This window comes from Ranitomeya imitator, chromosome 6 (genome assembly GCF_032444005.1).
Source record: "Ranitomeya imitator isolate aRanImi1 chromosome 6, aRanImi1.pri, whole genome shotgun sequence".
NCBI classification, from domain to species: Eukaryota; Metazoa; Chordata; class Amphibia; order Anura; family Dendrobatidae; genus Ranitomeya; species Ranitomeya imitator.
The window spans coordinates 390,782,472-390,797,957 of NC_091287.1; the positions used below are offsets into that span (position 1 = coordinate 390,782,472).

The following is a 15,486-nucleotide window of genomic DNA, read 5'->3' on the forward strand; positions in this document are numbered from 1 at the left end:
GGGTAGGGTTAGGGTTAGGGGTAGGGTTAGGGGTAGGGTTAGGTTAGGGTTAGGTTAGGGGTAGGGTTAGGTTAGGGGTAGGGTTAGGTTAGGGGTAGGGTTAGGGGTAGGGTTAGGGTTAGGTTAGGGTTAGGGCTAGGGTTGGGGCTAAATTTAGGGTTAGGGTTGGGGCTAAATTTAGGGTTAGGGTTGGGGCTAAACTTAGGGTTAGGCTTCTTTCACACTTACGTCGGTACGGGGCCGTCGCAATGCGTCGGTCCGACATACCGACGCACGTTGTGAAAATTGTGCACAACGTGGGCAGCAGCTGTAGTTTTTCAACACATCCGCTGCCCAATCTATGTCCTGGGGAGGAGGGGGCGGAGTTACGGCCACGCATGCGCGGTCAGAAATGGCGGATACGACGTACAAAAAAAACGTTTCATTGAACGTTTTTTTGTGCCGACGCTCCGCCAAAACACAACTGATCCAGTGCACGACGGACGCGACGTGTGGCCATCCGTCACGATCCGTCGGCAATACAAGTCTATGGGCAAAAAACGCATCCTGCGGGCACATTTGCAGGATCCGTTTCTTGTCCAAAACGACGGATTGCGACGGAATGCCAAACGACGCAAGTGTGAAAGTAGCCCTAGGGCTAGGGTTAGGGTTGGGGCTAAAGTTAGGGCTAGGGTTGGGGCTAAAGTTAGGGTTAGAGCTGGGATTAGGGTTAGGGTTTGGATTAGGGTTCGTATTAGGGTTAGGGTTGGCATTAGGGTTACGCTTGGGATTAGGGTTAGGTTTGGGATTAGGGTTAAGGTTAGGGTTGTGATTAGGGGTGTATTGGGATTAGGGTTAGGTTTGAGGTTAGGGTTGAGATTAGGATTAGGGGTGTGTTGGATTTAGGGTTTTGATTAGGGTTATGGTTAGGGTTGACATTAGGGTTGTTTTGGGGTAAGGGTTGTGATTATGGTTAGGGTTAGTGATTAGGATTATGGATGAGGTTGGGATTAGGGTTAGGGGTGTGTTGGGGTTAGGGTTGGAGCTAGAATTGGGGGGTTTCCACTGTTTAGGTACATCAGGGGGTCTCCAAACACGACAGCCAATTTTGCGCTCAAGAAGTCAAATGGTGCTCCCTCCCTTCTGAGCTCTGCCGTGCGCCCAAACAGTGGGTTACCCCCACATATGGGGCATCAGCGTACTCGGGATAAATTGGACAACAACTTCTGGGGTCCAATTTCTCTGGTTACCCTTGTGAAAATAAAAACTTGGGGGCTACAAAATCTTTTTTGTGAAAAAAAAATATTTTTTATTTTCACGACTCTGCATTCTAAACTTCTGTGAAGCACTTGGGCATTCAAAGTTCTCACCACACCTCTAGATAAGTTCCTTGGGGGGTCTAGTTTCCAAAATGGGGTCACTTGTGGGGGGTTACTACAGTTTAGGTACATCAGGGGCTCTGCAATCGCAACATAATGCCCACAGACCATTCTATCAAAGTCTGCATTCCAAAAAGGCGCTCCTTCCCTTCCGAGCTCTGCCGTGCGCCCAAACAGTGGTTTACCGCCACATATGGTGCATCAGCGTACTCGGGATAAATTGGACAACAACTATTGCAGTCCAATTTCTCCTGTTACCCTTGTGAAAATAAAAACTTGGGGGCTACAATATCTTTTTTTGTGGAAAAAAAAATATTTTTTATTTTCACGACTCTGCATTCTAAACTTCTGTGAAGCACTTGGGCATTCAAAGTTCTCACCACACATCTAGATAAGTTCCTTGGGGGGTCTAGTTTCCAAAATGGGGTCACTTGTGGAGGGTTTCTACTGGTTAGGTACATCAGGGGCTCTGCAAACGCAACATAATACCCGCAGACCATTCTATCAAAGTCTGCATTCCAAAACGGCGCTCCTTCCTTCCGAGCTCTGCCGTGCGCCCAAACAGTGGTTTACCCCCACATATGGGGTACCAGCATACTCAGGACAAATTGGACAACAACTTTTGGGGTCCAGTTTCTCTTGTTACCCTTGTGAAAATAAAAATTTGGTGGCTAAAAAATCTTTTTTGTGGAAAAAAAAAATATTTTTTATTTTCACGGCTCTGCATTATAAACTTCTGTGAAGCACTTGGGCATTCAAGGTTCTCACCACACATCTAGATAAGTTCCATGGGGGGTCTAGTTTCCAAAATGGGGTCACTTGTGGGGGATTTCTACTGTTTAGGCACATCAGGGGCTCTCCAAACGCGACATGGCGTCCGATCTCAATTCCAGCCAATTCTACATTGAAAAAGTAAAACGGCACTCTTTCTCTTCCAAGCTCTGCGGTGCGCCCAAACAGTGGTTTACCCCCACATATTGGGTATCGACGTACTCAGGAGAAATTGCACAACAACTTTTGTGGTCCAATTTCTCCTGTTACCCTTGTGAAAATAAAAATTTGTGGGCAAAAAGATCATTTTTGTAGAAAAAATGCAATTTTTTTTTTCCACGGCTCTACGTTATAAACTTCTGTGAAGCACATGGGGGTTCAAAGTGCTCGCCACACATCTAGATAAGTTCCTTAAGGGGTCTAGTTTCCAAAATGGTGTCACTTGTGGGGGGTTTCCACTGTTTAGGCACATCAGGGGCTCTCCAAACGCGACATGGCGTCCAATCTCAATTCCAGCCAATTCTGCATTGAAAAAGTAAAACGGCACTCCTTCTCTTCCAAGCTCTGCGGTGCGCCCTAACAGTTGTTTACCCCCACATATTGGGTATCAGCGTACTCAGGAGAAATTGCACAACAACTTTTGTGGTCTAATTTCTCCTGTTACCCTTGTAAAAATAAGAATTTGTGGGCAAAAAGATCATTTTTGTGTAAACAAAAGCGATTTTTTATTTTCACGGCTCTACGTTATAAACTTCTGTGAAGCACTTGGGGGTTCAAAGTGCTCACCACACATCTAGATAAGTTCCTTAAGGGGTCTAGTTTCCAAAATGGTGTCACTTGTGGGGAGTTTCAACTGTTTAGGCACATCAGGGGCTCTCTAAACGTGACATGGCGTCCGATCTCAATTCCAGCCAATTCTGCATTGAAAAAGTCAAACGGCGCTCCTTCACTTCTAAGTTCTGCGGTGCGCCCTAACAGTGGTTTACCCCCACATATGGGGTATTGGCGTATTCAGGAGAAATTGCATAACAAAATTTATGGTTACATTTCTGTTTTTACACTTGTGAAAATAAAAAAAATGGTTCTGAATTAAGATGTTTGCAAAAAAAAGTTAAATGTTCATTTTTTCCTTCCACATTGTTTCAGTTCCTGTGAAGCACGTAAAGGGTTAATAAACTTCTTGAATGTGGTTTTGAGAACCTTGAGGGGTGTAGTTTTTAGAATGGTGTCACACTTCATTATTTTCTATCATATAGACCCCTCAAAATGACTTCAAATGTGATGTGGTCCCTAAAAAAAATGGTGTTGTAAAAATGAGAAATTGCTGGTCAACTTTTAACCCTTATAACTCCCTAACAAAAAAAAATTTTGTTTCCAAAATTGTGCTGATGTAAAGTAGACATGTGGGAAATGTTATTTATTAACTATTTTTTATGACATATCTCTCTGATTTAAGGGCATAAAAATACAAAGTTTGAAAATTGCAAAATTTTAAAAATTTTCGCCATATTTCCGTTTTTTTCATAAATAATCGCAAGTAATATCGAAGAAATGTTACCACTAACATGAAGCACAATATGTCACGAAAAAACAATCTCAGAATCAGCGGGATCCGTTGAAGCGTTCCAGAGTTATAACCTCAAAGTGACAGTGGTCAGAATTGCAAAAATTGGCCTGGTCATTAAGTACCAAATTGGCTCTGTCACTAAGGGGTTAAAAAAAGAAACCACAGTAGATTGACAATAAATGGCTTCATCCAACCACTAACCATGAGTGGAGAAAATGTTTTGGTGTTATCATTCATATTCTCTATAAAAAAAATAAATTCTGCTGGGCTATGTAAACTTTTGAGCACAACTGTAAATGTAAATCTTGTTGTGACTATACTTTCACCATCCTGCCAACTACAGCTTTTTGAAAAACAACAGTGCTTCGGTCTTTGAGCAAAACAAAGATTCTGGTGCTTGTTACGCCAGTCATATGCTAACGTTTTGTGACTTCCATATTCTCTCAAACGTGAGAAAACTATATGATAGATTTGCATCAAATAGTTGACATCCAGCGCCTCTTTGGACGAATGATCCCAGGAAATCCAAAGTTTCTTAAAACATCTATTTATGCATGCCATAGACTTCCTAACAGACATTCAGATGCAACTCCATGATTAGGACCTGCATGGGTCGAAACATGTTGGTTTCTATGCCTTTTTTTAAATCATGAGTGCATCTAAACTGCCTGACCTATTTTGTTACCTGTTTTTAAGCCTACTTTCACACTAGCGTCGGTACGGGCCCGTCGCAGTGAGTCGGGCCGACGTACCGACGCATACTGTGAAATAAAATCACAACGGGGGGCAGCGGATGCAGTTTTTCAACGCATCCGCTGCTCCATTGTAAGGTCCGGGGTAAAGGGGGCGGAGTTCCGGACGCACATGCACGGTCGGAAATGGCGGATACGACGCACAAAAAAAGTTACATGGAACTTTTTTTGTGCCGACGATGCGCCAAAACACAATGCATCCGTCGCACGACGGATGCGACGTGTGGCAATCCGTCGCTAATGAGAGTCTATGGAGAAAAAACGCATCCTGCGGGCAACTTTGCAGGATGCGTTTTTTTCTCCAAAATGACGCATTGTGACGTGCGTCGAATTACGCAGGTGTGAAAGTAGCCTAATATGAAGAAATAAATACCGTAGATGTTTTAAGAAACCTTGGATTTCCTGGGATCATTCATCCAAAGTGCTAGATGTCAACTACTTGATGCATATCAACCTTCACCCAGTGGATCCGTGCAGCCTGGAGGACACATTAACCAGATGAGGAGGTGAGCTGACAATCTCATTTTATATATACGATAGATTTCCTTCAAAAGTTTCTTTGTTTAAACAATGCATAGCTCAATTGAATGTAGTAAAGTCAGGATAACAAAGGGAGTGAGTGAACCACACACCATCCCACATACTAAGTGAACAACACACGATATTATGGGTAAGAACTCAATTGGCTTTATTTTCTGCCTTTTTTTTTTTGCTCCCTTAAAGTGATACACACCTTATCTATTTTTAGTGGTGGTGTACAAACTTTTTTTCACTTACTCTTTATCTATGTGGTCTATGGACTGTTACTTGTTACTGTATGGGAGTAATCACTGCATGAGCAATGGCACTTTATATGACTTGCTGCTATTTCTCGGTTTTCCCCATCCATTAGACTTATTTTGGGGACCATATGCTTTACACCTGTGTCAATCAACTATCCAATTTGTCTTTTTATGTGATTTGTGTAAATACTGAGTGAACCACACTCCGTCCACATACTGAGTGAACCACACTCCGTCCACATACTGAGTGAACCACACTCCGTCCACATACTGAGTGAACCACACTCCGTCCACATACTGAGTGAACCACACTCCGTCCACATACTGAGTGAACCACACTCCGTCCACATACTGAGTGAACCACACTCCGTCCACATACTGAGTGAACCACACTCCGTCCACATACTGAGTGAACCACACTCCGTCCACATACTGAGTGAACCACACTCCGTCCACATACTGAGTGAACCACACTCCGTCCACATACTGAGTGAACCACACTCCGTCCACATACTGAGTGAACCACACTCCGTCCACATACTGAGTGAACCACACTCCGTCCACATACTGAGTGAACCACACTCCGTCCACATACTGAGTGAACCACACTCCGTCCACATACTGAGTGAACCACACTCCGTCCACATACTGAGTGAACCACACTCCGTCCACATACTGAGTGAACCACACTCCGTCCACATACTGAGTGAACCACACTCCGTCCACATACTGAGTGAACCACACTCCGTCCACATACTGAGTGAACCACACTCCGTCCACATACTGAGTGAACCACACTCCGTCCACATACTGAGTGAACCACACTCCGTCCACATACTGAGTGAACCACACTCCGTCCACATACTGAGTGAACCACACTCCGTCCACATACTGAGTGAACCACACTCCGTCCACATACTGAGTGAACCACACTCCGTCCACATACTGAGTGAACCACACTCCGTCCACATACTGAGTGAACCACACTCCGTCCACATACTGAGTGAACCACACTCCGTCCACATACTGAGTGAACCACACTCCGTCCACATACTGAGTGAACCACACTCCGTCCACATACTGAGTGAACCACACTCCGTCCACATACTGAGTGAACCACACTCCGTCCACATACTGAGTGAACCACACTCCGTCCACATACTGAGTGAACCACACTCCGTCCACATACTGAGTGAACCACACTCCGTCCACATACTGAGTGAACCACACTCCGTCCACATACTGAGTGAACCACACTCCGTCCACATACTGAGTGAACCACACTCCGTCCACATACTGAGTGAACCACACTCCGTCCACATACTGAGTGAACCACACTCCGTCCACATACTGAGAGAAACCACACTCCGTCCACATACTGAGTGAAACCACACTCCGTCCACATACTGAGTGAAACCACACTCCGTCCACATACTGAGTGAAACATACACCATTCGTGTACAGTATACATTTTTCACTAACAAAAATATATTCAAAATGGAAAACATACTTCACAGTGAATGCACTCTCCAAAGAAACTGTGTCGCCATGAAAAGTCACTTGGCAATACTGAATGTTAGTAACTGAAGATGGCACATCAACATCAGGTAACATTCCGTTCATCAGTCTCTCAATGGACGTCTTTGGGGTCCAATTAACCTGTTGATAAATTAGGTCACAGAGCAATATCATTCTGTTTAAACCTGAAGTATGTCACATCAGTATTTCCTTGCTTCACCATTCAAATACATATCATGTAGAAAACCTTTTGATCCTTATGTTTTATCACAATGCTAATAACATTATAAAAACATTCAAACTTATGACCTCAAGCAGATAGTCTTATGCTCAATTTTAAGCAGAGGTGTTGTAGTTGATCACCTCTTCCCTGCAAAAGATACATAAATACACACATTCATTTACTTATAGAAATCTTGCAGTTTTCACAATGATCTCTTGGACTATTTTAAGGTACCGTCACATTAAGCGACGCTGCAGCAATACAGACAACGATGCCGATCACTGCAGCGTCGCTGTTTGGTCGCTGGAGAGCTGTCACACAGACAGCTCTCCAGCGACCAACGATCCCGAAGTCCCCGGGTAACCAGGGTAAACATCGGGTTACTAAGCGCGGCCCTGCGCTTAGTAACCCGATGTTTACCCTGGTTACCCGGGGACTTCGGCATCGTTGGTCGCTGGAGAGCTGTCTGTGTAACAGCTCTCCAGCGACCACACAACGACTTACCAACGATCACGGCCAGGTCGTATCGCTGGTCGTGATCATTGGTAAATCGTTAAGTGTAATGGTACCTTTACTTTCAGGGAAGCTAGCAAAAGTTTATTGAAACTAATTGCCCATTTAAACAAAGGAATTTAAATGACCAGTCATTTGTTTATCTACTAACAAAGGACCATTCATTCAAGGATGAGAGCAACTAAGTAGACTGGATGTTGTGTCAACTTTCCCAGGGATGTCATCTGGTGAAATCTTATCTATTTGGTTTACTGGGGTTTCACACCATGATATATCAAAGCCTTTAGATTAGTTTCAATAGACAGTTTTAACATATAAGAGTGACACAGACACACACACACAGCAGGGATTGAAGATGTGACATACAGAGACAGAGGCTCATGGACTTCTACATTTTAATGTATGAATAATGCTTGTTTTGATGCACATGTATTTTACTTTGTTGCGTTTAGTGACTGTTTATTTCGTATCATTTATTAAGTAAATTCAATTTTGTTTCCTCAATTTTTGTATAAGCATTTCTTATTCATCACAATCCTTTGAATCCGTTACAAAACGGCACCGAATATTGCCGGAGCTCGAGTAAGATACTTGAGTCTCTGTCCAGCATTTTTCGCAGCTGTTAGACACCGAAAAAACATGAAGTGATCCGTGATACTTGGTTCCGTGCATACCAGAGCACCTAATGCAAAGTTGAATAGTAAGCACTTGCGCTCAAGACTAGCCTTTGGTCTTTTTTTTTTTTTTACCCCAATTCTAACCCCAACCCAAACACCAATTCCAACACCAACCCTAACACACCCTTGACCCTAACACAACCCTAAGCTCAACTGTAGAGAATGGAAAAAATAAAAAATATATATTTTATAATTTTTATCTAACTAAGGGGGTGATAAAGGGGGATTTGATTTACTATTTTTTTGCTTTTGATCACTGTGATAAGGTCTGTTACAATGATCAAAAGGAACCAATAATAAAAAATTTCCTATTGTTGCCGGTTCCAACCGGCAGATCCCGGCGGGCGCACTGCTCATGCGCCCACCATTTTCTTCCAAGAAGAGGACGTCGGGCCGGAAGAATGATCAGGAGGGGCTAGAGGGCATCATTTCACTCTCTTTTGATGTATATCATGTCAGAAGAGAGAAATCATTGAAACAGCGGGTACACTTTTTTATTCGCGATTACAGTTATTCACTGAATAACGGTGATCACGTAATTGGACACTGAAAAATCCGGCCTAGATCATGATCATGGTAGCCGAAACCCCAGAGATTTTCTGACACTGGGGGGAACCACAGCCTTATGCTCGATCACCGTTTTAAAATGGCAACGAGGGAATAAATACACTTAGTGGCTGCAGTTTTATTGGCGGTCGCTAAGGGGTTAATAGCCTACACAAGTAGACTAAAATAAATGAATTGCACTGAACCAATCTGTAAAACATTGCTCAATGTGTAAAGGCTGCCATGGGTCTCGGCAGTGCAGTTGCGGTTTATACAGTACAAGTACGCTGTGCAAAAGATCATTTCATCTAATGAAAGGGCAAAATGTTACATGATCGGCAACCTTTATTTCACTGCAAGAGAATCCTGAAACCAGTCCTTTTAAGAATGCTTATTCAAGAGGTGGTGGAGGAACGTGTGGGCAGTGTGGAGGACCAAACAACTGAACTGCTAAAAACGGAAAAGAAATATATCCAACACATTGCAGAATTGGAATTTAAAACAGACGACTTGGAAAACCGTTCCCGTAGGAACAATTTAAGAATAATTGGGGTGCCAGAAAAAGTGGAAGGGAGTAATCCCACTGAATATATTGAGTCATGGCTTAAAATTCGGTGGGCGGCGATGGCCTCACTACTCATTTTGCTGTGGAAAGGGCTCAGAGTCCCCACTAGACCTCTGCCGCCGGGCTCTGCCCCTCGTGCTATTCTGGCAAAAATTCTGAACTACCGTGACTGTGAAACCCTACTGAGGAAGGCTCGGATCAGCGATGGCCTAAGTATAAACGGAAGTCGGATCTCCATCTACCCGGATTACTCGGCGGAAAAAGTTGATATGTTTTGCGAAGAGATCGGTGAGAAAGGCGTATAACTCGAAGTTCTCTAGTTATGCGAGAGGAGTTCAATTTTGATTCATATAAATACCCCATTTGAAGAGATTGAGGCCAAAATTGTTAAGGAAGGTCAATATATATTTTTAGTGTGTAAAATTTTCAATAGATTAATCTGTATTGCTTCATTATTTATATCCCTGCCATATTCTGGTAAGAAAATCCAGGAGGTATTGGAACTTATGAGGGGTAGGGACGGGATTCCCCTCCTTGTGGTTGGAGATGTGAACAATATAATCAACGACCACTGGGATAGGAGTAACCATGCATTGCTGCGCAGAGATGGTAACGACACTCCTTTTGGAAACTATCTCAGAGAAATAGGGTGGATTGACTTATGGTGGGTACGTAATGTTGGCACATATTCCTATTCCTGTTACTCGACTACGTATGGCTCTATGTCCCAAATTGATGTTGCCCTGGGGAATGACAAGATGAACAAACTAATACATGGGGTGGAATACAGACCCAGGATTTTATCAGATCTTAGCCCAATACAGGTGTCTCTGAAGTTGGTTGATCAGGCTTGATCGGGGGGGGTCGGGATGGAAAATTCACCCCTCCTGATTACAGCTCTTGGACATGGAAAAGGTGGGGGCTGAGATTGAGGAGTTTTTTATGATTAACAAAGACAGTGCAGAATGCCATGCAGTATGGGATACCATGAAGGCGTATTTAAGAGGAATCCTATTTCGGGACATCTCAAGACATAAGACCAAGACTAGATTACAGGACAGGGCCGTCTTGGAGGAGTTGAAGGCAGCGGAGGTGTCATTGAGTACCCAATGTACAAAGGAGTCTCAAAGTCGTATGAGGGCAGCTCAGGTAGAGGTCAATCAACTATATATGCGAAAAGCAGGTAGGATGACTGCATTTCAAAAAGAAACATTCTACTCAGAAGGGGAAAAGGTGGGGCACTTGCTCTCGGTAGTAGCTTCCGCGCAGCGGGAATCCTCACATGTCTACTCAAAAACTGAGGAGGGAACTGTGGTCACCCGGGGGGAGCATATATTGGAAGTTTTTAGGAAATTTTATAGTGAATTATATACCTCTAGGGCAGAGAAAGGTAAAGTGGAAACAATTAGGTATTTGGAGGGGATTGATTTGCCTAGGTTGAGCAGAGAGGATTGTGAGTGGTTGGACGAACCGATTAGTGAGGAAGAATTGAAGGCGGCTTTGGCGGGTGTTGCTGGGGGTAGGGCTCCGGGGGCGGATGGTATTCCAGCTGAGGTATACAGGACCTTAAAGGATACTTTGTTGACTAAACTGGAAGGGGTGTATAATACATCGCTGGAGAGGGGGGAGCTGCCTTCGTCAATGAGAGAAGCCATTGTTGTGGTTATCCCTAAAGCCGACAAGGACTTACAGTTGCCAGAGTCTTATTATAGACCAATTTCACTTCTAACGGCGGACATAAAGATTTTGGCAAAGGCCTTGGCAAACAGGCTGACCCGGGTGATTGATAAACTAGTTCACCCAGACCAGTCAGGTTTTATGCCCAATAAATCAACGGCACTCAATCTGAGAAGGCTGTACTTAAATATGCAAATTCCCTCTGATAATGCTGGCAAGAGAGCAGTGGTATCCTTGGATGCCCATAAGGCCTTTGATTGTGTGGAGTGGAACTATTTGTGGTTGGTGCTGGAATGGTTAGGGTTTGGGCCTAAATTCATCTCGTGGGTGCGGCTGCTATACTCCTCTCCAGTGGCAAGAATTAGAGTTAATAATGTCCTCTCGGAGAGTTTTTCTGTGTCCAGGGGCACCAGACAGGAGTGTCCGCTGTCCCCGCTGCTTTTTGCCCTGGCGGTGGAGCCGCTTGCTGCCAAAATAAGAGGCTCTCAGGAGGTGAGAGGTTTTATGTATGGGGAGGCAGAAGATAAAGTAGCATTGTACGCCGATGACATTTTGCTTTTCTTTGAGGATTCGGAGGGGACCCTGTGCAAGGCGGAAGCCATAATTGAGGAATTTGGGGGGTATTCGGGCCTAAGGATGAATTGGGATAAATCTCATATGATGTTGATAGATGGGGATAATGGAGGTAGTGTAGGTATGAATACTTCTACAAAGTTGAGTGTAGTGAATAAATTTAAATATCTGGGGATTCAGATTGCTCTCCCTTTGACCTGCTTTAAAGAACTGAATTTGGGGCCTCTTTTGCGGAGAATTCATACTAAAATCCAGGCATGGAAAAAATTACATCTGTCGGTAGTTGGCAGGGTGAATCTTATAAAGATGATAGTGATGCCTCAACTTCTTTATGTGTTACATAATTCTCCCATTTGGATACCGCAGAATAGATTTCGTGGGATTAGATCTTGTTTGGTGAATTGATTTGGGGAGGAAAGAGCCCAAGATTTAAGCAAGAAACCCTACAAAGGCCTAAGACGGAGGGTGGTTTGGCACTCCCTAATCCCTGGCTATACTTCTTAGCATCACAGTGTCAACATTTTAGGGGATGGGGAGAGGAGTCTGGGAGTGCACGGATACCCTGTCTGAAGACACTGATTGGGCTGAAAATACTGGGTGAGGGTCTGGAGGGTGGACATTTCCAGGAGAGGGGTTCCACATTTTGTACTATTAGACTTAGGTTTGGAATAAAGCAAAAGATATAAGGGGTGTGAATGCTCTTACTAGATTTTCACCTATCTGGAATAATAGATATCTAAAAGAGTTCAGACAGACGTCGGGATTTCATATTTGGAAAGAGGCAGGTATCTCTCGGATGGGGCAACTTATGAACCAGGGTAAAATCAAGAATTTTGAGGTACTGCAGGAGGAATTTCAATTTCCAAGTTCTGAGTTATATCAATATAGCCGTATCTCCCACGCATTTCTGGCACAGTGCAAAAGAGAACCTATAGTGCTGCAGGTAGATCTTCTGTTGGACTTTATTCTTATGGGTGGTGGCACGAAGGGGGCGATTTCGGGAGTATACGAATACCTTCTTTACTCTTTTCTGGAAAGGCACCCTATCAGAGCCAGAGAGAAATGGGAAAATGAACTGGGTGTGATTGACAATGATCGATGGGACTCAATATTGGAATATGTACCCAAGATCTCTATGAGTGAGCCTGGGAGGTTGTCACAATTATTTGTTATTCATAGGGCCTATAGAACTCCGGAGATGTTATTCAAAGCTGGACTGAGACCCTATTCAGAGAGCCCTAGGTGTTCGCAGTCTGAGGTGGGTATTCTCCATATGATGTGGCAATGTCCCAGGCTATCCTCCTTTTGGATTGTGGTGTTAAATAGAGTCGAATTGATATATAACTGTACTATACCACGAGATCCTTTGGTGTGTATTCTAGCTTATGTGGAAGAGATTGTAACTGATAATATGTACAAAATAGCTATTGCTAGATTATTATTTGTTGCGTGGAAGCTAATTGCCAAGTTCTGGATAAGGGAGGAACCACCAACGAGAAGAGACTTTCTGGTACAAGTGGACCATATTCTTGTCTTGGAGAAAAGCATTTATTTCAAAAGAAATAAGATGGGCCTCTACCACAGGTTGTGGAGTCCATGGACTGACTCAAATTAAGGGGCTTTATCTGATCGTTTGGGCCTTGGGGTCCCCTGGGAGGGTTATTGGAACGTCATCTTCATTTTTGCACGATGCTATAAATTGTGGCGGCTCACTACAGGTCTCTAAAGGTTGGAAGGGAGGGGGGTTGGAGTTTGGGTAGGGGTTAAATGTTCTTAAAAATCTATACATGTCTAATATGAACAAGAATGTAATATACTTGCATTATACTGGCTGTTTAATAAAAATTATCTGATTAAAAAAAGAATGCTTATTCAAGACTATATTTCAGTGTAAATACAGCTAAACTTTCTATACATCATCAGCAATAGACTGATACCTCCATCTGTTATATTAAAGGCATGTTCCCACCTCCAAGATCATATTCCAATATGTAGTAGGTGTAGTAATAATAATATTCCCAAATAACTCGAATTAGAAATGTAGTATTGTTCTTCTGATAAGCTATGAGACTTATCCTAAGTACAGGGCATTGCAATAACTTAGTTATCCATTGTTAGTTAGTGCTCATTACTACAGATGAGCGAATATGTTCGGGTCCCTCCTTATTCGACAAGCTATAGCTCTTACCGATGAACGTAAAGATATTGAAGGGTTCGGACAATGGTCTAATGTGTATGGGGCGCCGGACAACTGATGGTCAAGAGAGATGTTGATTGTGCATGTCCAATTTCAAACTGTTCTCCGGGAGAAAAATCTATGGCGGATGTGTGAGCTGGAGCCTTTCTCATTGAGAACACAGCAGCAGTCTTGCTGAGAGAGCTCTCGTGTATGGAAGAGTCAGCCAAATGATCGGAAGGAGTACACCTTTTTTCCAAATTATTATGCAAATTGGATTTAAGTGTCATAGATTTAATTGTATTGTTTTTCAAATAAACTCATGGATGGTATTGTGTCTCGGGGAACAATTTATCATCGAAAATAAATCTTAAAACACATGTGATAATTAGTTTTCCAGGTGATTCTAATTAAAGGAAAACTACTTAAAAATGATGTTCCACATTATTAAGCAGGCCACAGTTTTCAAGTAACATGGGAAAGAAAAAGGATCTCTCTTGCTGTCGAAGAGCATCAAATAGTGCAATGCCTTGGTCAAAGGATGAAAACATTAGATATTTCCCGAAAACTTAAGTGTGATCATCATACTGTTAAGAGATTTGTGGCTGAATCTGAGCACAGACAGAGTTCATGCAGATAAAGGCATAATGAGGAAGGTTTCTGCCAGGCAAGTTCATCGGATTAAGAGCAGCTGCTAAAAAGCCATTACAAACCAGCAAACAGATATTTGAAGCTGGTGGTGCCTCTAGAGTCCCTCGAACCTCAACGTGTAGGATCCTTCCAAGGCTTGCTTTGGTTCATAAACCTACTATTCGGCCACCACTAAACAGTGTTCACAAGCAGAAAAGGTTGCAGTGGGCCCAGACATACATGAAGATTAATTTTAAAACAGTCTTGTTTACTGATGAGTGTCGAGCAGCCCTGGACGGTCCAGATGGATGGAGTAGTGGATGGCCACCATGTCCCAACAAGGCTGCGACATCAGCAAGGAAGTGGAGGAGTCATGTTTTGGGCCGGAATCATGGGGAACCAGCTGGTAGGGCCCTTTAAGGTTCCTGAAGGTGTGAACATGGCCTCTGCAAAGTATATAGAGTTTCTGACTGACAACTTTCTTCCATGGTATAAAAAGCAGAAACTTGCCTTCAGGAGCAAAATCATCTTCATGCATGACAATGCACCATCTCATGCTGCAAAGAAAACATCATTGCTGCTATGGGCATAAAAGGAGATAAACTCATGGTGTGGCCACCATCTTCCCCTGAACTCAACCCTATAGAGAACCTTTGGAGTATCATCAAGCAAAAGATCTGTGAGGGTGGGAGGCAGTTCACATCAAAACAGCAACTCTGGGACCTCCTAATGCTGCAAATTCCCCAAATGAGCATTTTCAGTTCTTTAAAACATATCAAATGTTTAGAAATTCTACTGTGCCTAATAATTTGGAACAGTGCATTTTGAGTTTTTATTAATTTTGGAGATTATACTATTATCATTGGGAGGTTTCTTCAATAAAATTCAATGTATACTCTAACGGGTGATGACTTATTAGACTGACTGTCATTTGCATTGACCATTTAGGAAAATCCGAGAAAAATATCATTTGCATAATAATTTGGAACATGGTGTATTGTTCAGCCAACAGCTATCTGAAGTATATGGTCAACATAAAACTCGTGAAAAGTCATCTGTAATGATAGCCGCGTTATGCACCCAGCATCTGCCTTTAACAGCACCAAGTGGAGCTGAGCTCTGGTACCTGTTGTAAACCCCTTACAAGGGGCTTGTAGA

At 43.1% G+C, this 15,486-nt stretch overlaps 1 protein-coding gene across 1 annotated transcript in view; it reads right to left on the reverse strand.

The window, feature by feature from the left end:
• SMCHD1 (structural maintenance of chromosomes flexible hinge domain containing 1) overlaps nucleotides 1–15,486 on the reverse strand; it is a 457,067-nt gene that overhangs the window by 163,347 nt on the left and 278,234 nt on the right. The window contains exon 26 of the mRNA XM_069731150.1: nucleotides 6,741–6,889. Coding sequence (XP_069587251.1) covers nucleotides 6,741–6,889 — 149 coding nt within the window. The remainder of the gene's footprint in view (nucleotides 1–6,740; nucleotides 6,890–15,486) is intronic.